We start from the raw sequence: 23,270 nt of genomic DNA, 5'->3' as shown, positions 1-23,270 counted from the left end.
GGGCTCCATCTCCAAACGACCTGGCTCCAAGGCCACCTACTCCCAACATGTCAAAGATCAGTTCAGACGTTATCACAGGGTGACACGAACCAAACGCTGCTGTCGCTGGCCCAAATATAAACGGTTCTTTACACCACAAAGCAGGAAATCATTTCTAATTTGAATTAAGGCTTGTGAGAAAACACTGAGGCAGTCAGCCCAGTATTCTTCTGATCTACAGATGGGAAATGAGGTGCACAGTAGCACAAAAAAAGTATCTGAATCTGCTGCTTTTTTTTTTTTTTTCTTTTCCTATTAAACCCTGCATCTTTGCATAAACACTGCTACTTTCCAGCTAGTTTTTTTTCACGGCTGTTTTACCATTCAGCAATGCTCCTGTGCGTTCGAGAGACAGAGGTCTCAATATCGATTGGATGGTAACGCAGCCCCCTCAGTTCCAAAGTTTCATCCAGTGCTCCAACAACATACAGTGCGTCGTGGCGCTCTGGAAAGATAGGAAAGGGTTTGCATGCAGTGAAAACAGACAACAAAGATAGATAAAACAAAGCGTCTCTTGTCTCCAGACACGTGGATCAGGACTTGGCTGGAGCAGAGTATAAAAGCAACCTCTTCATCCTCGTTTCAAAGATAAAAGAGTGGTTTGTGCCGTACCTCCGCTGGCAGCCGTCAGCTCCGTCCGGCGAACGAACCCGAGGTAGCCAGTCCGAGCCCAGAGCGTCTGAGCAGCGTCCCCGAAGCTCAGACGAGTGTTGAAATGATCAGCTTGGAGGGTTTCGTTGTCATAAATCGTGTAGTAGCCACTGGCCGTGTGTGGGCTATTAACCCAAATCTGTACAGAGAAAGGAAAAAACAGATCCACGCGTTACGAAACCGCAGCATCTGCCGAGTATTAAAATGAAGCGAGATAATAAGTGTGACAAGAAGGTTCTCTTTTTATATAAGGTTTTCCAGTTCCAAAAATGTTTTGCATTTAGCTCAAGCCTCCAAATATCCTGTCGAATCTTCAAAATGCATCTTGCAGATCTACTCCCCTAATAAGTGTAAACTGAGGATTAACTGAGTAAATAAACTGCAGATTTTTGTAACATATGAAGTCCAAAACCTGATACTAATCTATCAGCACAGATCAGACATACTGGTGTGTAATCAAGATAAGGAAAGCAAGATGTAAATTAGATTTGGAAGCCAGTTATGCAAGATTTAGAGTGCAATCAGCCTTCCTTTCTTTTTCTCTAAACCTGACAGTAAAATAACGCAGCCAAATTCTGAACACTCCAGCAGTAACTCAGCTTAAAAAGGCCTGCAAGCATTACCACTCACAAACTGTCACCCAGCAACTTACATAATCGAACAGAGAGAACAGAGCTCAAGCAGCAGACAAGAGGAGAAGGTACCCGCAGCGAGAAATCTGCACTCACCTCCCCAAGGTGAGAATCTCCAAGAGGCCCCTTGGTCTCAGGATTAACAATGACGACTTTGACTCCGGGTAAAATCTAAAGATCGTAAGAAAGAATATGGAATACTTATATGAATTGTCTTCACGAACAACTAAACCACAAAGGCTCTCCTTCACCTCTGCAAAGGCACGATTTCACCACAGAAATTACAAACCAGGTATAAAACACGCCAGGACACGCACACGGAATGAATGCTAACCCTGTGAGTGGATTCCGGGACTCCAGAGCCACAAAGCTCAAGTATTCTGGGCCTGTAAATGTTGCTAGATCTTGATTCTGAAGAATTCAGTGTTAAAAACTACTGGGAACCATCTGTTAGTCCGTTTAAAGAAGGAAGTGACAGGTACAGTCAATCTCAAATGCGTGCTGATTTCGAGGACACGGCAGCGAACGCTTTTGATACGGTTCATTTACTGTAAACGGAAGCAATTCTCCCAATTGTTTCAGCAAATGATGCTCCTAAATCAACAGACGCTTCATCATAAATCAAACTGACTTTCTGGAGGAGCAGCGTAACCGTCTGTCACCTCGTGCCACGCCACAGGGCTGCCTTCCCTGGTGACACAGCTGCCCTCGCTGCCCCCCTGGGTAACAACACGGAATTACCTTCCCCGACTCAGAAAGCAGCAGGCTCTGAGGAGCTCCCCTTTCCACCAGCCGTACTCTGAAGGTAAAGAAAACATTGTCAGGGGGGAAAAAAAAAAAACAAAAGCTGAAATCTACTGAGAGATGCAATAGCTCAGTACCAACGTGACATTTTATAGAGAGTTATTAAATAAGTTTAAGGAAACTTACTGTACCTGTCATGTCTCAAGGATTTCAGATCTACATACACCGTGGTGGGATCAGGCCCAGATGTTCCCTGCAGAATTAACCAATATTTTTAATAAATATATCTACAGCAGTCAGGGTAGCTCCTGCCTGAGCTCATAAACGTTTCCAGCGGTTTCTTACTGGCAGCAAAATTCACATTCACATTTCTTTGCAGTGGCACAAAGAGAACCCCTTCAGCAAACACCTATTTTCTCTCTAAGCTGAGCGTAAGGGACACATCTCTGGGAAGGGGGGAGCTGCTTCAGAGGCAGCCCCAGCGCTCAGTTATCAGCCCAGGGGCAAGCAGAGCCATCGTTTACATGGAAATAAACAGTTCTCTAACGTCACGTTTCAGCTGCTCTGAACATCTGTGACATAATCTGGCAGCTGAAAACAAGAGAAGCTGCTAAAACCTTGTGCCAGCTGTTTACAAAGCAGATGTCGGGCCATGCTGGGAGGGGGGGCAGGTGTGGATCAGGAGTTTCTGGCCTTACCTGCAGGCAGATGGCAACGTTGACTCTAGAGCCAAAGGTGGTGCTCACAGCCCGAGAGGACAGGCCGATGTCTTTGAAGAGTTTGGAGAAGGAATGAGTGAGAGAAACCCGTGGCCGTTCCTCTGCAACTACCACACAAGTCCGGACGCAGGACAGATTAATCCCTCGTGCCTGCAAAAAAAAAGCCACAAATGAGTGCAAAGGGCCGTATGTGCTAAGTACCTCTGCCACACTGCACCACGGTCTGTCCCCTCACACCGAGTGACATTTGCTTTCTAGCTCTGGAAATTACTTGGGAAATGCAGCACAAACCCTGTTATTGCGTTCAGGTTATTTCCTTCTTTTCAGCTTTTATTTGTGCTTATGTGTCTGACCAGAGCCTAGAAATTCTGCTCGAACAAAATATGCATTAACAGTGCTTCTTCCTCTGCCACAGAGCGTTGGCATCACGTGCTTCTGCAGTGCTTTTCAGCTGAGATTACATCTGTTATTCACTATTTATATAGATGGAAAGCAAAACCAAGTGAGAGCGAAGTCATTTACTGGGATTACACCGAGTCTTCAACAAAACTGGGACCAGAACCCACCGTTATTTCTAGACACAATCACGAAGGCACCGACTCAGCTGCTCCAATCTGTGGACACCTTCAGGACAAGACTGGCCCTTCATCTCACAGATGGAAGGACACTGTTTCAGTAAACCCCACGCAAGAAGCCACCCCAAGCGTTTCATGCAGCTTTTTTTTTTTTTTTTTCCCCTTCCTCTTATCTCCAAGGAGAAAACACCTCTATTTAGCAAACGTGTGCTTTCCATCATGTGCTGGTCTGAGCCTCCACTGCAGACTCTTACATAAGCACTTCTCCTGCACAGCCTCCTGCTGCCGGCGTCCTCTCGTCAGGGTTTGCCCAGCACTCTCTGACACTCACTAGCAACGTGCTACCTACGCTGCAGCGCTGCTCAGCTTCAACCCTTTTCATCTCCTGGGGCTGGAAACGCTTTTTGCTGCTTTTGCTTTTTGAGCAAGCTGTGGGCTGGCGACTCGTGCAACAGGAAAACTGTTGTATTTAACAATCCTATCACTTTGCTTTACTACCAGTTTCCTTTATTTACGTAACATAACCTTCAGGAAACATTTCTTACCTTTAACATTTCAACTTGGTTTCCAAGTCCCTTTGTGCACAGTTCCATGACTGAATAGGAACAGAAAGTGTCCCTTATTTTATACTGGCTGACAGTAGATAACCAGAGAAAAAGATTGGATTCCAGCTCCATAGGAGGAATTAAAATTGACTGGTGTCCAGAATACACGCTGTGAAGAACATTAAGAAAGAAAACACTTTTGTGCAGCACGTAGTTATCTTTAAAACTAATATTTAATGTATTTTTTCATGTTGCATTCCTGCTAGACCAAAAGCAGGTTGTGGGACTCTGCAGCTGAGGCAAACTGATAATAGCTCCAATGCCCACCTTCTGCAGCAACACGGTTTTAAAAATACAACTCACTGTACAAGAATAACCATCTACACACACACACACGAATGTGCACACACACTGTCAGAGCGAAGGAAGAGAACTGGCTCAACCACACAGTTTACAGAACGAAAACTCCCCTACTGCAACGTATAATCAAGGAAGAAAAGCAAGAGAAACATTCTGGAGCCAGTAATATTTGGCAGCACAAATACACATAATCAAGACAGGATAACATCTTGCTAATCTGCAGGAAAAGGGAACATATTATTGTCAGTTCAAAGACAAATTCTCCCCTTACTGTAAATTAGTCATTTTGGTAATGTCAACATAATCTGTCTGTAATTACACCAGCTAAGGACACGGGCTGCCATTTCCCATTTATAACCAGCCCAAAGTTCATCTTTCCCTTCTCCCCCTCTCAAGTCCTACCTGCAAAGGCACCAGAGCACAAACCCTAGTCCACAATAGGGGTCAAGACAAATGGCGATCTGCCGGGAGGAGTAGAGCTCACACTGAAGCTTGATTGCCCTGCACAGGCCGCTCACTGCTGCGTGGGACATCTGCGGGCAAGAGGCAGAGAAACCCTGCTGAAATTCAGGGACATCAAAGGGGACTTCATCAGGGCAGGCTGGGGGGGATGAAGACAGGTTTGCCTTGGTAACTCTGCTCCATGAACTACGTTTCTTCTCCCTTTATCTTCCGCAGGGGGAGGCAGAGCACTGCGGGACCCTCCACGGAAAGCGGAAACAGGGAGACCGACAGCTGCTGCCTGAAGGCTTCGGGCGCTCGGCCTCCAGCCTAGGGCTGTCAGTTTTTAGTTTCTTATCCTCTCCTCTGCCAACTGCATTTCCTATTCTGCTCTGGGTGGGGGAAAGCAGCAGCTCCCAGCTCTGCCATCGCATCGCTTGCCGCTCTCCTGACAGGCAGCTCTCCAGTGGGAGGCAGCAGCACAACTCCCAATGCCCACGGCAGGGACCCGGTCTTCCTACGCTGCGGAACTAATTCCTCAGCACAAAGTCACACTGCCTTGTCCGCAGTGAATCCACAGCTCGGAGGGAAAGCAGGGTCTTGGTTTAAGCTACGAGAGCTAGGGGAGGGCAAGAGGAGAGGTGGTTCAGAGTATCAGGCAAAGACAAGACACCAAAAAAACCCACCTTCTAAAACCGTTTTACCGTACCTTTACTCCTGTAAGCATGCCTGTTGTGGAAACACTGAAATCTAGATATGCTAACATTTCAGGGGTAGGTGGCTTATAGATCTGAGAGAGCCGCTTCCTGGGCAAGTCATCTGTACAAGAGAGGAACAAACGTGGTTAATTTTTGATTACTGAAGTGGTATTTGAAAGGAGAACACAACTTTCGAAAAGCCCAAGATGGATCATAACGTTTTCTGTTAATTCTCTTTCCAAAAGAGACAGACTACTGTATGACAAGACTCTTGCCAAAGTTCTCACGTAGAAAATAATTTATTCCTCAGGAAAAGGGAGAAGAGACCAATTTGCTCTTGTCTTAAGGAAATTAGCAGTTGTCTGCAACATGGCTTTTCCATAAAATTATTTTCCATGCATAGCACAACAAATGCAGAAGAGATGTCAGTAAACAAGGTCAGACCTAGCTTGTATCTTGGATAGTTTCTCTAAATATTCAGATTATTAAGAGCCATCCAGTAGCACCTGAAATGGGGGACAGTCCCTTCGGAAGTCAATGGTAACCCCTGCACAGAACCTCAAAAAGTTTTTCAGCCCACGGACCACACCTGTGTCAATGATGGTTGGCCAGGTTTTCACATCTACAGCAGCAGCTGCCTCTCTGGATTTCAGTAGTCTCATTAAGGTCTGGGTTGTGAGAATACAGGCAGCTTTGCTGACCTAAAAAGATAAATACTTACTAAAAAAAAAGACAAAAGCACGTCCCAGTGGCACTGTCATTGCAAGATTTGATGTTCAGGGAGTGTATTTTACCACCTGCAGGCAGCTTCCCCCAGCAAACCTGCATTAATTCCTTTGGCCTTGGCAACGCACTGCGCTCTCCTCTCCCTTCGCTAAAACCTCAAACGCAGACTAAAACGCAAAGAACCCTGTGAGAAGCTTTGGAGCAGGTGAGAGCATCGCCCAGCCTACATCCAGCTTTCTCCCCCACGGTCCTTTCCTGGTTACTGGGCTCGGAAAGGAACTAACAGCAGGATTTGCACTCGCCCAGCAGTAAGGAGCGTCAATGGGACGGTTTAGGCAGTAACATCACGTCGGTATCTGTCAGAACCCCCCTGTTTTACAGCGATTTGTCTTGCCACATAGGGAGAGGCGGTTCTCTCTTGTGTTCCACAAAGGAAACTCCATCCCTCGGCTGGGAGACGTGCTCCGGGCCCTGCTGCCACACGCACAGCGGGGGGGTCTGGGCAGCTGCGTGAACCACTGGAGTCCGAGAGGGCGAAGCAGCCGGGGCCGCAGCGCCGTTACTCACTTCCACGATCATTCGCACAGTGGGCAGCGTAGCAGTGAGGCTCTGAGCGTGGGGCGGTCTCACGGTCACGGGGATGCAGCCAGCGTACAAACAGCCATAGAAGGCGGTGATTAGCTCAATGCCTGCAAGGACACGAGAGGCTGTAGTGGAGGACACTGGTGGATGGACCCCCTCTTTCTCCAAGGGCCAGGTACAGTTGCCATTTGGAGGTTCACACGCTAGCCCACAGCAACAGCAGCGGAGTCCGGGCGCTGAGGGCAGCACAAGGATGCTAAGAAAGCACAGAGCACCAACCGCCAACAAATCAAATCCGTCGTACAGGAAAAGAACATCCCGAGTGTCAAATGGCTCGAAAGTCAGTCAGGCCAAAAAAGAACCGTCTGGCAGGGCACGAAGCACACCCGCCAGAGAGCAGCTCTGGCTAGCAGTGAGCGTCTCAGGCCAAGCGGCAAAGCTGGGTGCTGCTGGCCCCAGTGGGCCAGAGGAGCCTCCACCACGGCCACTCCTGGCCCACCACGGCAGAAAAGGCCCCCAGTGGCCTCGGGCACGTGCCCCGCGTCCTGCACCGCTGGCTGCCGGCACCAGCCTCCACCAGAAGCCACCCTGTCATTTCTCATGGCAAACTACGGGCTTTCCCTGGGTGAAGAGCTGGCAACTGGCCACGTGGCTTCAGACAAACAAGATCCGAGCAGCCCAGGAGCTGCGGAGCCTCTGGGAGGGCCACCTGCACAATTCCCCAGCGCACCCAGAGCTGTCACAAGTTTCTAACAACCTCCTGGAGAACGTGTCATACCAGGGATCTTCGATAACCACAGAAGTCCTCGATGGCAGAGCAAGATCTAGCCAGGAGTGAGAAGGTACAAACTGGCTTTTCCAAAACTCCAGAGAAACAAAGTTTGAGTCTACAACTGCAAGGCATTAGGACAACCCTCTCCGGAGGCAAAACTACGCCAGGGAGTTATGCAGTCCCTAAGGCACCGCTGTTTCAATGATCCCTCCTGTATTTCCAGATCTCCACGAGATTTCAAAGACAGCCCAGGCTGCATTTCACAGCGGGATGCAGCCATTACTCAAACTTGCTTACCAGGAGGATAAAGAAGCACCACATTGTCTCCTGCATTGAGATGTCCTTTGTCACACAGAACTGATGCAATTCTCTCGGCTTTTTTGTGCAACTGAAGGCAGGTGGCTGTGCACACAGTAGTTCCCTTGAAAGGAGACAAAAAAATGCTCTGAACAGGGCCTGGCACAACACACGTGTCAGTAAAATGGTCGCCGCAAAGGAAAAAAAACAAACCAAACTTGCTTGCTAGTGTCAGTCTATAGCTACTAGTTATCTATACCTATAGACTGCTGGCGTTCAACGAGCCATTTATCCACCACAATATCAAAATATAGAGATGGAGTTAGATCTGCTCTAGAAAATTCTACCTCCCAGGGAGTCAAGTTCAGGTCTTCTCGCACCAGAACCTTGCCAGAATATACTCAACAGGGATACACCATTAAATGATACAGGAACCAGTGGGACCTACAAACACGCTCAGTTTTAAAACGAAGCACTGAACCATGAGAGTCGTTTAGATGAAGCGACCTACAGGTTCAAAGATTCACGTTTTAAGTTACAATCCATGGGCAAAATCTGACAGAGACACTAAACGGAGGACCCTGGAGTGAGCAAAGGATTTTAAGCAGAGTCTCGAACTTGCATAAATAACATGTTGTGGACCTTAAAGCCCAACAGCTCAGGCCTGACTGTACCTTGGCATTTAACAAAAGGAAGAGCGGGTGGTCAGGAGTTGCTTGAGCTCTCCACTGTAGCACCTCTGTCAGGAACTGGTGCTGGAACAGAGAGGCAGTAATTAAATATTAGTGCTTCTACGCAGAGCGCTTCACGCTGCTGCTTTGTGTTCAGCCGCAGGGGAAATTCTCCCTCATTCTTTAGCTGTAACAAATACTGATTTACCTTTTTAACTAAATCGTTGTCTTCGATTTGACCAAGATCTCTTCCAGAGGCTTGGGCAATACGCTTCCCAGCAACCAGGTTCCCCACCATCACAGAGGCAGGGCCAACGCCTGGTGATAAAGAGCAGCCACGTGAAACGGGGACTTTTAACACAAATGGGAAGAACCTGGCCCAGAACTGCAACGTGCAGGGCAGCAAAGGTGCCAAGATTCTCTGTAGGATCCCACAGCTCCTGGCCAAGAAGAGTTCAGAAGTCTCCTATCCCTCAGTAAAAAGAATCCCCATGAGTTCAAAGGTAGGAATCAAAATTCCTTGACTGACACATGCAAAGAGAGGCCTCAAACACGGCCCAGCCACAGGCCACAAGACAAGCTCTGGTCCCCACAAGCAGGACACAGAGGAAGCTGTGTGACACCTCCGACGCTAGGTCCGAGATCGTGACCTTCACTTCGCTAAATTAAACGAAAGGGCTTTGTGTTACCTGGTTGTTTCTGCCTGGGTTTTGGCAAGTTCGTCACGCACGTGTGCGGGCACATGAGGATGTTGCACGGATGCAGAGAGCCCTCCAGAAAGTGCTGTTTGGTTTGAGAGATGTGGATCCCGCCCAGTGGAGTTTTTGGCAACGTATTGGCTGGCACGAGAGCAAGGCAATATACACCCACTTGGTGAATGCTGTCGATTGCCTACAGGAAGGAAAGATGGTCACTTGGATTCCTGGTGCCACTGCAGGACAGCCTGCTGCTTCTGGTGGCACTGACACACCGCGAGACAAATCCCTGCACTGACAAGGTACTGGAGGAGCAAGTCAGTCGCTGCCTCTCCACCTCTACCATCAGGGAGCTCTGCGTAAGAGTTAAGTGCTCGTCAGCGTCCCTGCCTTTATAGACCATTTCATATACAAGCAAGCCATTTTTAAATCTTTCATGACCAAAATCCCAAAATATACACAGTTGCTTGATGAATCATATGATTTTGATCTTGGGATTTTATCCATCTGTCTCCTCTGAACCGTCACACACTCTGTTCCTTTTTTGTCCGCCTCAGCTTTCAGGAATCTAATACATTATTCAGAGCACCAGGTACTTCCCTGATTTTTTCTCCCCAGTTTGCACACTTCACAACCTGAACCATCACTCCCAAGAACGCCATACGTGCAGTGCAGGCAGCTCTCAAAGTATTTGCCACTCATTCTGCTTTCTTAGGACTAAATTCATTCAGCTGTTTTAACCTTTCTCTGCTTACTGTCTCCCTGCTGAAAATTCATCTCCAAAGATAAGGGCGGTGTTAAAGCTTAACTTTAAACACCAGCATGATCCCAGACTAAAAGCAGAACTCCTAGGTTTAAGCACTGGGTCTGCTTTGCAGTGCTGAGAGGGAACTGTGTGTCTCCACAGAGTCACAGCACTGACCACTTGGTCAGAGCCTTCGCCGTTCTGCGTCGCAGCCACTTTCCCAGGACCTTGAGGACGCAAGAGAACAGCTTGTACAGAGCAGATGTACCCAGCTTGTGACCCTGTCAAAATACCCCGTGCCAAGAGGGATCGTGAGCCTGTGCTCTTCCCATCTGGGGCGTGCTGACGGCCTCTGATCTGCCACACACTGAGAAACTGCGCAGACTCCCCCCTCGTCCGCCCAAGTACGGGGAATTACCTGCAGCACTCGACTCATCCACTGAAAACTGTCCTCTTCAGATGCATCCGGCCTCTGCTCTGCCACCACCACGATCCTCTCGTCGTAGAAGACAGATACTGAGAACACAGCGATCCTAAGGGAAAGGCGAGAGCCATAACTGGCACAAATCCTGGTTTTACACCTTGGGAATAGGAAGCCAAGGAAACAGACTAAAGACAGAACTTGTAAAACCAACCCAACCCAACCCATGGGGGGCAAAGACAGGGAAAAGACATTAGACAATTAAAACTGAGTCCAAAAGGGAAGATTTTGTGAAGTAGGTAAGGGATTAATTCCACCTTCTGGTGAAATCCCTGCATGGCATAGCCCCCTGTCCTCTCAACCTGCTACCACATTTCTGTTCCAACCTGTGGCAAATCACCAGCGCAAGAAAAGCTTTAAAAGTATCTCCAAGACACAGGGGGCTTAAAATCTGTTACGTCTTAGAGCTCCAACCCTGCCTGAGGATCTAGAAAATTATCTCCACAACTGCTAAATAAAAGGAAGTATCTTTGGACATTAATGAAACTCTTCCTTGCTGCAGAGCATCAGCCAGCAGCTACTACAGGGACTAAAATCACGCTAAAGATCCTGTTTCGCTGTAGTACATGCAGAGGCTTATGGGGAGGGGCAAGGTTTATTTTGCTAACCTTCCTCTGTAAACTGTTTTTATGGACTCTACTGCCAACCCAGTTGCGACGATGTCATCAGCGTTATGTCTACGTCCGCTAACTGTCAGCAATCCATCCATTTTTCCAACCACAAACACCAAACTGCCCTGAAAGAGAAAAAGATTATCAGTGAGTAACTTACACAAAGCAAATATTCAAACGTCTCCGACTTGCCTATTTCAGAACTATGGCTAGGACAATTGGATTTGTTCTCAATTACATCATTTATGATTAAACCATTTATGATTAAACTTTAAATCGCACCGTTTATGATTAAACCGAGCCACTCGGCAAGACAAGACGTTCCGGCACAAGGCAGCAGAACTGCCATACAAAAAGCTTCTTACACTTGGGTTTAGAAGAATTAGCAATTTAAAAATGTATCAAGCACCACAGTAAGGGACTGTAACGACACGCTGGAAGAGGAAGGGTTCCTACTGGCTCAGGCAAACCCGTTAACTTTCAACTCTCTTCACCACAGCAAAGTATCCTTGCACATACTTCTGCACCCAGGTGCTTTTCTTTTAAACCCCGAGGGCTCCTAACGTGAACAAAAGATGCAACGTGAGCTCAAAAACCGTCTTACGCACAGGTCCAACAAATCCCAGCAAGCCGGAGCGGACAAACGGCACATCCCCCACTGGAGAGCCGGCCGAGTTCACGGGGATAACCTGCAACACAAGGGGCGACACTGGGAGCAAAGCGCGTTTGCCTGAGGACAGGAAAACATTCCCCACATCCAGAATCGCACCGTGTGTGAGGGAAGCGAGGAGGAGGAGGAGAGGGAATCCTTGGTGCAGTCACCTTCTAGCACTTAGAAAAGGGGAACGCTGAGTGTAGCTAACCGGGAGGAGTTTTTCAGGGTGTATTTTTAAAAAAACGTTATCACTTAAGTTACAAACCCAAGAGACTACACAGGGCTATCGGTTCTACGCAGGGAAGAGATGTATTCTGCTATACATACCTCAAAGGTATTCTTTGTCACCCCTGCCAGCCCATAATACATCATTCCTCCCGCTCTGGAGCTAACACAGATTTCCCCAATCTCATCCGTTTTACAGAGCTGAGGCGGTCCATCAGGTTTCACTATACACATCATCCCTAGGACAAATTACACATGGTGAGGACAGTCCCCGAGACGGGCCTGGTGGCAGCTGTGACACACCGAGCTGTGACAGACCCAAGGACCCGCGCGGGGGCTGCCCAACCTTCCCCAGCCCAGGCCGGCGTGGGACAGAACTCCGACCCGTGCTTTTTTTTCTAAAACATTCGCAATAAGGTCTTAGAGGTGACTCCTGCTCAGTTTTACCTCCCGGCATCACATGGCCAACGTCCTGGACAGTGAGAGCAGAGTTTTTATCTTCAGTGTTGACACGAATCACACCAAAACTCAGCCCGTTCATGGACAGGATGGCTCTTCCGGGCAACGGTGCCCCGGGGACCCCAGGCCTTTGGGGGACACAAAGCCAATACACTACATCAGGCATACAGGCTATTACGACTCCGATGAAGATATTGCAGCAACAGAAATAGGGACATTTCAGTGTCTCTTCTTTGCCTCCCAGAAGAGCCACATCGATTGGTAAGTAGGAAACCGTATTCCTGGGTGAGGGCAACTCTTCTTCCAGCTCTTCAGCTTACCCCAGACCAGATAATTCCGGGGCTATTTATTACAGAAGGCAGCCACAGACAGAAACAGACTGAAAATTCAGTCCAAAGTGATTATTAAATCTCATCTCAGATTCAAGAATACCAGACTAGCTGTGTAAATCAGGAGCAGGAAAAAGCAGCGTGCAGTTCTGACAGGCGCTGTTGAGCTGTCACACCTCTCAGAGGAGGGGGGGGGGGGAAAAAAAAGCACTCGTGTCTGAGGAGGAATGTTTAACAACTCAGCTACTTGAATACCTGAGCGCACACAGTAAATGTCAGCGCAGCTCACTACATGCTGAAGTCAACTATGACCAAGCGACGTGTGAACAAATCTCAGCCCGGGTCACTTAATCTAGCCAACAGGCTGCAGCCCCGCACGGCCGTTACCTCCGTATGGCAATCGTCATCGCTTCTGGAGATGTGGCACACGGACAGATTGCCTCCGGTTTAAGCCCATGGCTCTGAAACAAGCTCAGGAAGGCATCACACGAGGACACGGACCCTGGGAAGAAAGAAAATACACCGCTGTGACTTCAGGTAATTCGATGTTATCGATTGTCTGTAAAATAACTTCTTTAAGTGCAGTGTATTTGCAGAGTACATAGCTGTATCTCTTCTAAAAACTCCAGGTATGTTTTCCAAGATATCAGCCACAAAGGTGCTTCAGCGCCTGCTGAAGGTGACTTGGGGACAGGCCCGTTCTCTTGAGCAAGCCTGCCTTCCTCCCCCAGCTCGCTCCAGAGCTCTCACACGCTCACGGTACAACAAGAGGCTTAAAAGACTTTCCAAACCTCCAACGATTAGCACACGTGTGTAGGGTCTGTTTCCACGCAGCACGGATAATCAAAGCGGGTCTAATGCTATTCCAAGTATCCCTCCCAGTTGGTGCCATCTAGACAAACATTCTTTAATCCTTTTCACCAGCAGCATTCCTCACAGATTTTTCCGGGGATTTTTTTTTCCCCCCCCCCCCCTTCAAAGTTCTTTTTAAAAGCCTTTAGCTTATCCCCCGTGAGCAGTTTAAAACCAGTCTCCCTGTATCTACCAGAGTTCTGGTTTACATTCAACTCCCCCGTTTCTTACTCCACAGTATCTTTCACAACTCCTACTCACAGGGTGAAAGCACAGAACCCCCCTGCCCTGGTGCTCACGTACCACAACCCACAGCTGGGTGCGAGCAGACAGCTGCCCTACCTGAAATAATCTCGGAACTATCTATGGAAGGAGTTAAGCTTGAGCCTAAGAGACAACTACCCGAGCACCCCCCTCTCCTGAGAAGAGCAGGATGCGCATACTCACAAGGATTTGCACCATCAGTTACAATCAGCATGCGCAGGGAACTCAGACTGACGTCTCTTTGGTCTCGATGGGCCATCATGGCCCAGTGCAAGTCTCGACACTTGACTAAAGCAACTTTTGCTGCAAAACAAGACAAAAAAACCCCGTATAAGGACAAATAAAAGCTTTGCATGAGTCATTTTCACATGAATGCACACTCCACCACTCTCAAATGAGAAAATTCCTCGACTCATTGAGCCTGCAGTAACCGCAAACCCCAACATACAACAGCATGTGCTGTGGCACGCAGGCCAGTTGCCCACCGCCTGAGCCAGGGTCTGTCACTACTGCAGCCCCTCCTCCAGCGCACAGGAACCACCATCGCCACCGGAACGGCCCCGCTGAGGGCTGGGGAGCAGTGAATCTTGCTGTGCTCAGCTCTTTGTTTGGTCTCATAAAAGGTGTCGGCTTCAGCACACAGGTCAGGAGGTTCCCAACAAGTTCATCGACACTCACAAGGGCACCAGGACTTTGTGTATATTTAGAAATTAAGAGTTTTGGCCCTTGAGATTTGTCATGGAAGACCAAGACGACGGGCTCTGAGGCGTCTGGGGTTTTAACACCCCTCACTCATTTATCCTGAGAACTTCCAAGCTGAAGTTGTAGAACAGAGTTACCTTTGTGGGCATGAACCCTCTGCACCCATGAGAGGGGGCAGGTTTTCATCACAGAATAGGGCACGCTGATAGTATGCAGCTTGTTCATTACATTCTGAAAAGAAAAAAAAGATAGATTTTTAGAAAAGGGCTCACAAAACCCATTATCAAGCAGAAAGAGGAGTTGCCCTCACTCCCCATCGACCCCTGCCTCACCAGGAATTCATCTACATTTCCTGAGGATGCTCCTACACTTCCCCCAGAGAACTGCAGCTCTTGCAGGGACAGAGATGGTTGACTTGACGTGGTTGAGGGACACTACCCGTTCTCAAATGCTGCAATGCGAGAATTATGAAATGCTTCAGAAAGTCTTTACAGGCTCAACTCACCGTTAGAATGCCATGCCACAGCCCTGCATCCTTCTTAAAATCCAAAACATTCACTATCGTTTCACCTGGTAAAAGAAAAAGTTGCAGTTTGAAGTGAAACGTGCCCGACAGCTGTGACCACTATTCATGGGCGGATCTGTGTTATGTTTGACTGTCAGATCTGCTGCAGAGGAACACACCGGGGGAGCAAGTGCAGAGCCTTGTTTGTCTGATGATACTAGTCAGAGCTCCTTGTTATGCAAAGTAACACGACTGAACATCAGTCTAAGAGAAGGAACACATCCCAGAAAGCCGCAAGAGAATGACATCCCAGCCTGTAATGGAGTACTGTGACATACGGCTCTAAAAATATTCAGTCGTGGATATATAAATTAGCTCGATTTACAAAACCATATCCTATAGCGGAACTCTCTGTGCTCCCACCAGCAGTTTCCAGCTGGCTTCACCAAAAAGCATCACGCGACTCGTCCAGCACCAGCAAGAGGTGCTTGGGTGTTTACACACAGCATCAGGAACAAAAGTTTGGAAAGATATTTTAATGGGCCATAAGTAGAGTGAGAGGAAGACTCAATCTCATTGGACAATGTTCCACTTTGGATTCATCTGCTCCTCTCTGGGTTCAGCAGAACAGGCTTTTTCACTTTCTAGACATGATGCAAATCCTGCTTGTTATTTCTCTTCACTATGGCAATAAAAATGATGTCGTTTTGGATGGAAAAGGTTACAGACTGTCTTCGCTTTTGGGGGAGAATTAATCTGCAGGTTTTTAATACTCCCCCTCTTTTTTTTTTTTTTTTTATTGGTTACTCACAGACAGCTGTTAAAATATGAGGCAGCCACTAAAAATGACGTTGCTGAACCTTCCTTCCTCTGCCATTTCTGTGACATCACCTACCTTCAGAATAGTTGCAGGCCTGAGACAAGGCTTGACAGTGAGAGAGCATGGCAATCCGAGACACCGTCACACCCATAACACTTCCCTCTTTGCTCGTCTTGTACTACAGGAGAGGAAAAAAGACATCAGGGCGTAACTCTGGATCCCACACGTGAAGGAAATGAAAAAAAAAAATAAAATCACAGAATCCAGATTATTAAATAAAGTTTTGTTTCTCTAAAGCTGCTGAGACATACTCCAAGGTTCGCCCCGAGAGCAGTTACTCAGGTGGCGAACACGCTCAGCTAACTCCAGAGATGCAGGAGAAGGAGAAAGATGGCAACTGAATGTGTGTGCACGTCGCTGTTACTGCTTCTCGCCGCATCTCCTGCTGCTCCCATAAGTAAACTGAAAAACCATTTTGCAATTTTAGAAGAGCCAAATTACTGTTACTACCTAAACCACCGCGATTCCTCGAAATTGCCTTACTGAGGCGTCCGCACGGAAATAAGCTCTGCTAGGGAAGAACAGAAAACTCAAAATGCTTAAGTAGCTTCCAAAATCCGTGTTATCGAGTACGCTATCTCAGAGAGCTCCGTTGTCTCGATTACTGGCTTTCCGGAACGAGAACAGGGTTCTCCAATTAATTTTGAGCAGCGCTCAAGGCCACAAAGATATTCAAAACTAAAATAAGCTTTCACAGCAGGTTGTACACAGTGAAAGACTTGTTTCAGCAGCTACAAACTGGGCAGTTTAAGGTAGTGAGGTGGAAGTATTATCTCTCTGGTGATTAGAACATTAAATTCAGCTCACGGAAACTACTTTCTATTCCCCCTTCACTACTTACCTCAATATATGCTGGCTCAGTTCCTGCAGCTGAGATGTTGGGCTGCCAGTCCTTCGGAGATTTGGAGAGATATTTTGAATCTGTCACAACCCATTTGAGTCTGGGCCAACCTAGAGCCAAAATTAAAGTGGAATATTAAAATCAGTTTATTTATTGAGGGATTTATATTCTGCAAGAATATACTAAACCCCCATCGTTTGTCCAAGTCCGGTTACACAAGGAAAATACCAAGCCAAGCTACTAGCCAGAAGGTTCATCTAGTTTCTCATCAGGGAGTTCAGTGGGCAACAAGGTACTTCCTCTACTCAGGAAAGATCCCTGCAGTATTTCTAAATATAGCTGCTTGTATCATTAATAAAAGTGCTTTTGAACCTGCCAAATGCCACCGAAGGGATCTGAGGACAACCCTGGCTTGTGAGGTGGATTCACTGCGACTTCCAGAACAACAAAGCAATTGTGTCAGACACATGGATCAATCTACACCATGGTGTAAAACCTACAACAGTTAAGTGATGCTGTCAGAAAAGCTGCTCCCTTTGCTCCCCTAAATGCATTCAGATGTCTGACTACGACTTTCAGACAGTTCAACTACGGGAAAAGTACAACCAGAAGCAAGTATAGAACCAATCTAACCTTTAAACTGCACAATTTCTCCATTCTGGGTTTTTGGAAGCCCTTTCAGACAAACTTCAGTGGTGAGGGCCAAAGCAATGCCACAGCTTCCCAGCAGAAAACCAATCTGCTGACCACCAGCATCCTGAGGGAGGAGGGGGACAAACGTCATTCCTGTTTAAAGATGACACACGTCAACTTTCCCCTTACCAAAACCCGAGGTCTGGTAACGCCCTGGGAACTGGATGGTAGCACTGTGGAGCACACGGGGAGGAAAAAGAAGAAACAGCCCCTACGCCCACAAAGACTCTTTCCTTTGGTTCTTCTTTCTCCCCCCACATTCAGTGTCTGGCAACGGTTTGAAACTCAAACGACAACCAGAGTCTGGTAGGGACGGGCAGAGCCCCTGCCAAGCTCACGTCAGGACACGTTTTGGAAGATGATAGAGATGTAGCACAGAGGGCTGCTGGGTGAAAAGGGAGACACACCTACAGGGCAATAAAAGTCCGTAAGAGAACGATAACCCATCACAAAAACGCAGAAGGGCTACTTCATCTTCTGCGTACCAAGTCTTTTCAATTCGTTTTGTTCAAAAAGGAAACGATTATGTAACTGGGGACAGATTGCAGAGAAATGTGGTGATTCTCAAAGGGAACTCTTCATCCAAACGTACAAAACAAATATTACATTGGCAAGACTAAAAGGCACTGGATGCGAAATCCACAGAAAACAAGTGCTCATGCCCAGCGCCCAGGCATCGAGCGTACGCCATTTCTTTTCATTAATGGAAGCCCAGATGCTTCGAAGAGGAATCAGGAGGCTAAAAAAGCAAAACGTATAATTACACTGCAATAACAAGGCCTCTCTTTCCCTAGGAACTAATTTCTATTGCACAACGATAAAAACACTGAAATGAGGTAGCTCGCTAAGAAATCCGATTGGGCAAATACTGGGCGAAGTTTTAATTTTGTCTTTGGTTGCTAGAGCAGTTGTCAGGTTGCAGACAAATGAAAGCAAAGCTCTGTGACTCCCACAGTGCCACCAGACCAGCCTGCCAGGTCATTGCCACCTCTCTTGCCATATGTCTGCCATTACCCTCTTGCTTTTGTTTTCTCTTACGAAATTTTATAGTTTTAGACAGTTCTCGGTATAGCAATAACATGGCAATATTGCAAAAATTCTGGTAAGGGTAAAGAAAACATTTCCTTCAGCACATATTCACAAAAAGCGTCTCAAAAGCCTTCAGAAATACTCAGCACCTTCAGTCTCCAGCAAAGTCCAAGGACTGGCAGGTGCTGAGCGTGGCTGGAGGCCAGACCCCCCCCATGCCACGGAGCAGGTCACAGCGTGACCTGTCCTGAAGACTTCAGCCTTTAGGGGAATCGACCACTTCCAGCCTCTCAGCACAGCTCCCTGCTCAATACGTTTTTTCCATTTTTAAAGAGCTATTCCAGGTTCGCAAAGGTCTTGCACGCTGCGTTGGTACAGAGCTGCTAAGGCAGCAGCTGGATGCTGTGAAACACTTTCTGAGGTTGATGGTCTGACTTGGATTTTCATCCCACATCAGCCTATCACTCCTCTAAGTTCCATCAACGTTACCTTTCTGGTAAGAGGTACCTCTATAGGCACTGGTATGACTTCTGCTAGGAGACAGCCGTAAAACGCCACCATGAACATGACCGGGTCATTGTTGGGATAAACAAGGGCTACCTACAAGTCACAAAAACGTTCTGTGAGTTGAAATACAAGGAAAAATTGCCAAGTAAAGATCTATAGTGACTAAAAGTCAGAAAAAAACCCCCTTTGTGTTATTTCCCATTCTACCACAGCATTTTTCACAGGGAGCCTTTAAGCTCTCTTTTCTTCCACAGAACGTGCATCCGTGCAGGAGCTCCCCCCGCAGCAGTGCCAGCACCCCCTCTGTGCCCCTGTACACGGAGATGCACACACAGCCAAAACACAGATCTAAACCTCTCTATTTCTCTCAGAGGTGCAATGCTCTTCCTTAGATGTATCTCAAAGTCCAGAGCCAAGAAGTTGCTTACAGAGCAGCCAGCAGGACTGAAAAAAATCACAGAGGCTTCTTTCCCAAATAGCCTGTCCCTGGGATAAGAGTCTTGCTATTAAAGGAACAGGATTACAGTGTCTGTGGTAAGTTACAGCCCCCCCCCATCCCTCTTTTGACTTCAGAGGGAGAACCAGCCAGTCCCAGACTCATTACCCTATCTCCAGGTTTTAACACGGGTTCGTTTTTGGTCCCCAGTTTATTAAGCAGTGTGTAGGCCAGCTTGAGACTTCTGCTCCACAATTTGCCTAGAACACAAAGAAGAGAGACTTGCACAACCCCAAACCAACCCAGCAGACAAGAGAACATTCCTGTTCTTGACTGCTTTTACCATCCACAGTCAGGTCCTCTGTTTCGGTGACACCGTTTGTCTACAAAGCCCTCAAAACCCAGGGTGGCTGCAGATACCTTCCCAAGACCGACACCTCCGCGTTCTACCAACTGCTGCTCTTTCGGCGCAGTTCAGCAAGGGAAGTCAGGGCTCAACTCACCATACGTGAGGGTATAAACCGGTTTTCCTGTAACATCCAGTGCTGTCAGACAGGGGCATTTCGCTTGCGTGGTTCCCCAGCGCTGCAGTGCTGCTTCTAAGGCAGGAGGCCAGTTACAAACAACTCCCAGGGGTTCTCCCTTCACCGGGGTCATCTGGCGACCCTCTGGCTTGGGCTGATTTGGGTCAGGCTGTGGAACTGAAGAAAATTCAATCATGTTTCCGGTTCACCTTCACCCACTCATCAACAGACGGTTAAGTTGGAAAGACACGCTGAAAACAAAAGCTTTTCCGCGTTGCCTTTAGGTTTAACGACCCCTATTACATTTTACTTCCTAGGAAGGCCTGAACAAAAGAAAAACCACACTGCGAACCTCTCATAAGGTGCTATTAAAAGTACTCGGTACACTAGGGAGGAAGGTAACACTGATTTGAAGAAAAATAACCTTACAAAAATCAGGTTGTAATGAAATTATCGGTAAATAAAATTATTTTCCTTCCGGGAAATAATTAAAGTAGCCTAAGCAAATGAAGGGGGTTTTAAAAATCTATTTAAAATATTTTTGTTAATAAGTTTTAGTTATTTTAAGCAGGTTAGTGTTGAGGAAGCCACTCAAAGCTCGGCAGTAGAGTGAATGACTTCAAACCACTTCAGACGTTGGTTTTGTATCAGCCTGTTCACAAAGGCTGCTGCTAGCTGCAAACAGCAAACCAGAGTCAGCCTCAAAAGCAACGGCATCAATAAATTCAGCCTGTGCACGTCTGTCTACTTATAATAAATGATTAATAAAAAAAAAATATTATTTGGTGCTATTACCTTCCACAATTTCTTCAAAATCATCCACAAAAAATTCTTTCAAGGGTGGCCTTTTAGGTCTTTTCAAGGTGTTAAGCAACTGCTGAATTTTCGTGGAGACTCTACTACTCACAGGAACACCTGGAGGGAAAGATTTGTGTCTAATCAAAGTGTTCGTGAGCTCTGTTGACATTTACACCTTACCTCCTTCCACCAGAGGACGCTTCCCTCAGTGCGCCCACTCCTTCAAGCACTGGCTCCCATTATTAAAGGTGGGATGACATTAGGATTGTCTTAACCCAGCGGTCAGGAAAGGCTATAGGGACAGGAACTCATGTTTAAAGCATTTCCCCCTCCCAAAGGCGCCTTCCCTCTGTCTGACACGCTGCGCTGCCGGTGCAAGAGCTGGCAGGGGGAGGACACGGCACCACCACCAGCCCTAGCACTTCCCTCTGCACAACCCCAGCCCGCCCGGAGGGAGCACCCTCAGCTTATCGTAGTCACGAATTACATGATTTCATTCATCTTACCTTGCCTTTGGGGGAGTCTAGGACAAAAGCTTTTAAAACAATTAGCCTACCTAAGCGTTGGTAATTTTTTTTAATTTTTTTTTTTTCTCCTTAAAAAGTGGTAGAGAAGAGAAAAGCCCGTTATCTCCCCCATGATTTTCTCCAGCTCAGCACAGAGCAGGTAATTGCTGCAGTATGGGGATGTGTTAGTGCCAGTGCCCCAGTGGTGGCACAAGAACGGGTTTGTGCCAGTGCCAGAACCATTTCAAATTTGTGAAGTGCTTAAACGGGATCAACTTGAGTCGGGTGGTCTGTCCTCCCAGCTCAGCCCGAACGCCGTTCTGATTTCTGGGCGCTCTGAAAGCTTCGTACCATCAGCAGTATCCATGAGACTAGAGCGATTAGATCCCTTGTGCATGCCTTTCACAATCCCCGAAGGAGGAAGGTCAATCGCTGCTGGGCGTGCGGAGGAAGAGGAGGAGGTAGTTGCTGTGACATCTGGGGGAACTGAGAAATTTTCTAAAAAAAGGGAGAAAATTGAGACGGCAATTAACATATAACTTTTATTGTCAGATGGAACAAGCAAAGTGTTAGTTACCTGTTACCAACAATCTTAAGAATTTAATGGGTTGAATGGCTCTTATTAATGTTAAACACACGGCTTCCTAAATATTAAGTGGGTCTAGGAGGTGCACATTATCTGTTCTGGAAAACAGAAAACAAAGGCACAGGATGAGTGGCTTTGTCCAGGTCAGGAAAGTGGTTCACCAAAACAGAATTCCTATTCTTGGTCTCTAACCTTCAAATCAAGCTAAATTTCTTGACTTTCAGCACTGTGAAAAGAAAAAAAAAAAGAAAAAAATTGATATCCACATGAGCTCTGAAATATTCAAAGCCCCCAAACAAAAACCTACATCACCTATGCAGTAATCTCCCTTGCTAGAATTATACTGATTTAACTTTTTGGTCAGTAAGGGCTTTCTAAAACAAAACATGTGGTAGGCTACTGACTAAAGCAGATCAGCAAAAAAAAAAAAAAAAAAAAAAAAAATTTCTTCCAGTTCAGCGGCTAAACAGTATGAGCCTGTCCAGCAGTTAAATAAAAACTTAAAACGCAATGAATAGAGCGAGCTGTGTCTTACTTTAAGTTGCAAGACACTGTTCTGCTTTTCAGATGAGTTTGTAAGCTGCAAAACTGCAAGTAACTCTGCATACTTCAGTAATTCCCCTCATTAACTTTCTCTTAAATAAGCAATTTTGCTTACATGGGATTTCTTTACACAACACAGTAGGTTCAATCATCTGATAAGGCAAGAATATTCTACTCTAGCTTAACAGAACCAGCAACTGTTGCTTACAAAGGGAAAAAAAAAAATAATTTTGAAACTGTGTGTTGGCTTGCACAGAGAGAGTCTGAAGGAAGTCAGATACTGAATAATTCCCACAGAAAGGTTTTCGTGGTCGATCCTCCGCAACCCTCTTTCTGAGGAGGAAAAAAAAAAAAAAAAAAAAAAAAAAAAACTGGAAATACGGTGGCAAGGAGTATTTCCCATTTATTGGACTTCAAGATCACTTAGGACTGACCTAGGTTTTGTACACCTCCGAACACCTGCAGGACTTTATACTGTTCTCTCCAAAGAGATGTACAGAATGGAATACGTGAGAGTTCCTATTTAACCCAGGTGTTAACAGGATGAACGTGGCATCTACGTGGCAAACACAATTCCAACAAAGATTTAAAACTTCTGTTTTGCATCGAATACTAATGATGTTAGACAGCAGTGGTTCTGTAGGTTAAAAGCTAGATTACCTTCATTCGTTACAAAAGGTAACGTGGCTTTCTGTGGGGCTCCAGTTAAAACCAGCCTCTCCGCTTCAAAGACACGTTAATTAGGTTGACTACATTTTATGGGCAATTTCCCCAGTTTTCCATTTCAGAAAACAAACTTGCATCCCAGCAAATAAAGGAACAAAAATAACAGCGATAACAACAACAAAAATAAATTAAGTGAAACAAAACCACCAGCACTTCTACGCACTGCTTGCCCCGAACCAGTTAAGCAAAAGCAGAGAGCACACAAAATACAGACATCTCCTAAGAC

General features: G+C 46.7%; 1 protein-coding gene across 1 annotated transcript in view; it reads right to left on the bottom strand.

Moving 5' to 3' along the window:
* DIP2B (disco interacting protein 2 homolog B) overlaps window positions 1–23,270 on the bottom strand; it is a 36,146-nt gene that overhangs the window by 1,953 nt on the left and 10,923 nt on the right. The window contains exons 5-36 of the mRNA XM_026867689.1: window positions 21,541–21,687; window positions 20,681–20,800; window positions 19,865–20,062; window positions 19,530–19,621; window positions 18,926–19,018; window positions 17,330–17,453; window positions 16,697–16,806; window positions 15,871–15,973; window positions 14,976–15,040; window positions 14,608–14,701; window positions 13,952–14,071; window positions 13,040–13,154; window positions 12,312–12,451; window positions 11,967–12,103; window positions 11,593–11,673; window positions 10,982–11,109; window positions 10,311–10,425; window positions 9,142–9,343; window positions 8,661–8,770; window positions 8,456–8,536; window positions 7,782–7,905; window positions 6,698–6,819; window positions 5,994–6,105; window positions 5,416–5,525; window positions 4,668–4,798; window positions 3,906–4,074; window positions 2,765–2,935; window positions 2,258–2,319; window positions 2,064–2,121; window positions 1,419–1,493; window positions 652–829; window positions 361–484 (exon numbers count right to left, since the gene is read on the bottom strand). Of these exons, the coding sequence (XP_026723490.1) occupies window positions 361–484; window positions 652–829; window positions 1,419–1,493; window positions 2,064–2,121; window positions 2,258–2,319; window positions 2,765–2,935; window positions 3,906–4,074; window positions 4,668–4,798; window positions 5,416–5,525; window positions 5,994–6,105; window positions 6,698–6,819; window positions 7,782–7,905; window positions 8,456–8,536; window positions 8,661–8,770; window positions 9,142–9,343; window positions 10,311–10,425; window positions 10,982–11,109; window positions 11,593–11,673; window positions 11,967–12,103; window positions 12,312–12,451; window positions 13,040–13,154; window positions 13,952–14,071; window positions 14,608–14,701; window positions 14,976–15,040; window positions 15,871–15,973; window positions 16,697–16,806; window positions 17,330–17,453; window positions 18,926–19,018; window positions 19,530–19,621; window positions 19,865–20,062; window positions 20,681–20,800; window positions 21,541–21,687 (3,811 nt within the window). The remainder of the gene's footprint in view (window positions 1–360; window positions 485–651; window positions 830–1,418; window positions 1,494–2,063; window positions 2,122–2,257; window positions 2,320–2,764; window positions 2,936–3,905; window positions 4,075–4,667; window positions 4,799–5,415; window positions 5,526–5,993; window positions 6,106–6,697; window positions 6,820–7,781; window positions 7,906–8,455; window positions 8,537–8,660; window positions 8,771–9,141; window positions 9,344–10,310; window positions 10,426–10,981; window positions 11,110–11,592; window positions 11,674–11,966; window positions 12,104–12,311; window positions 12,452–13,039; window positions 13,155–13,951; window positions 14,072–14,607; window positions 14,702–14,975; window positions 15,041–15,870; window positions 15,974–16,696; window positions 16,807–17,329; window positions 17,454–18,925; window positions 19,019–19,529; window positions 19,622–19,864; window positions 20,063–20,680; window positions 20,801–21,540; window positions 21,688–23,270) is intronic.

This window comes from Athene cunicularia, unplaced genomic scaffold, assembly GCF_003259725.1.
Source record: "Athene cunicularia isolate RWA unplaced genomic scaffold, athCun1 chrLGE22_part2, whole genome shotgun sequence".
Taxonomy (NCBI): domain Eukaryota; kingdom Metazoa; phylum Chordata; class Aves; order Strigiformes; family Strigidae; genus Athene; species Athene cunicularia.
This window is presented reverse-complemented; position numbering and strand designations above follow the sequence as displayed.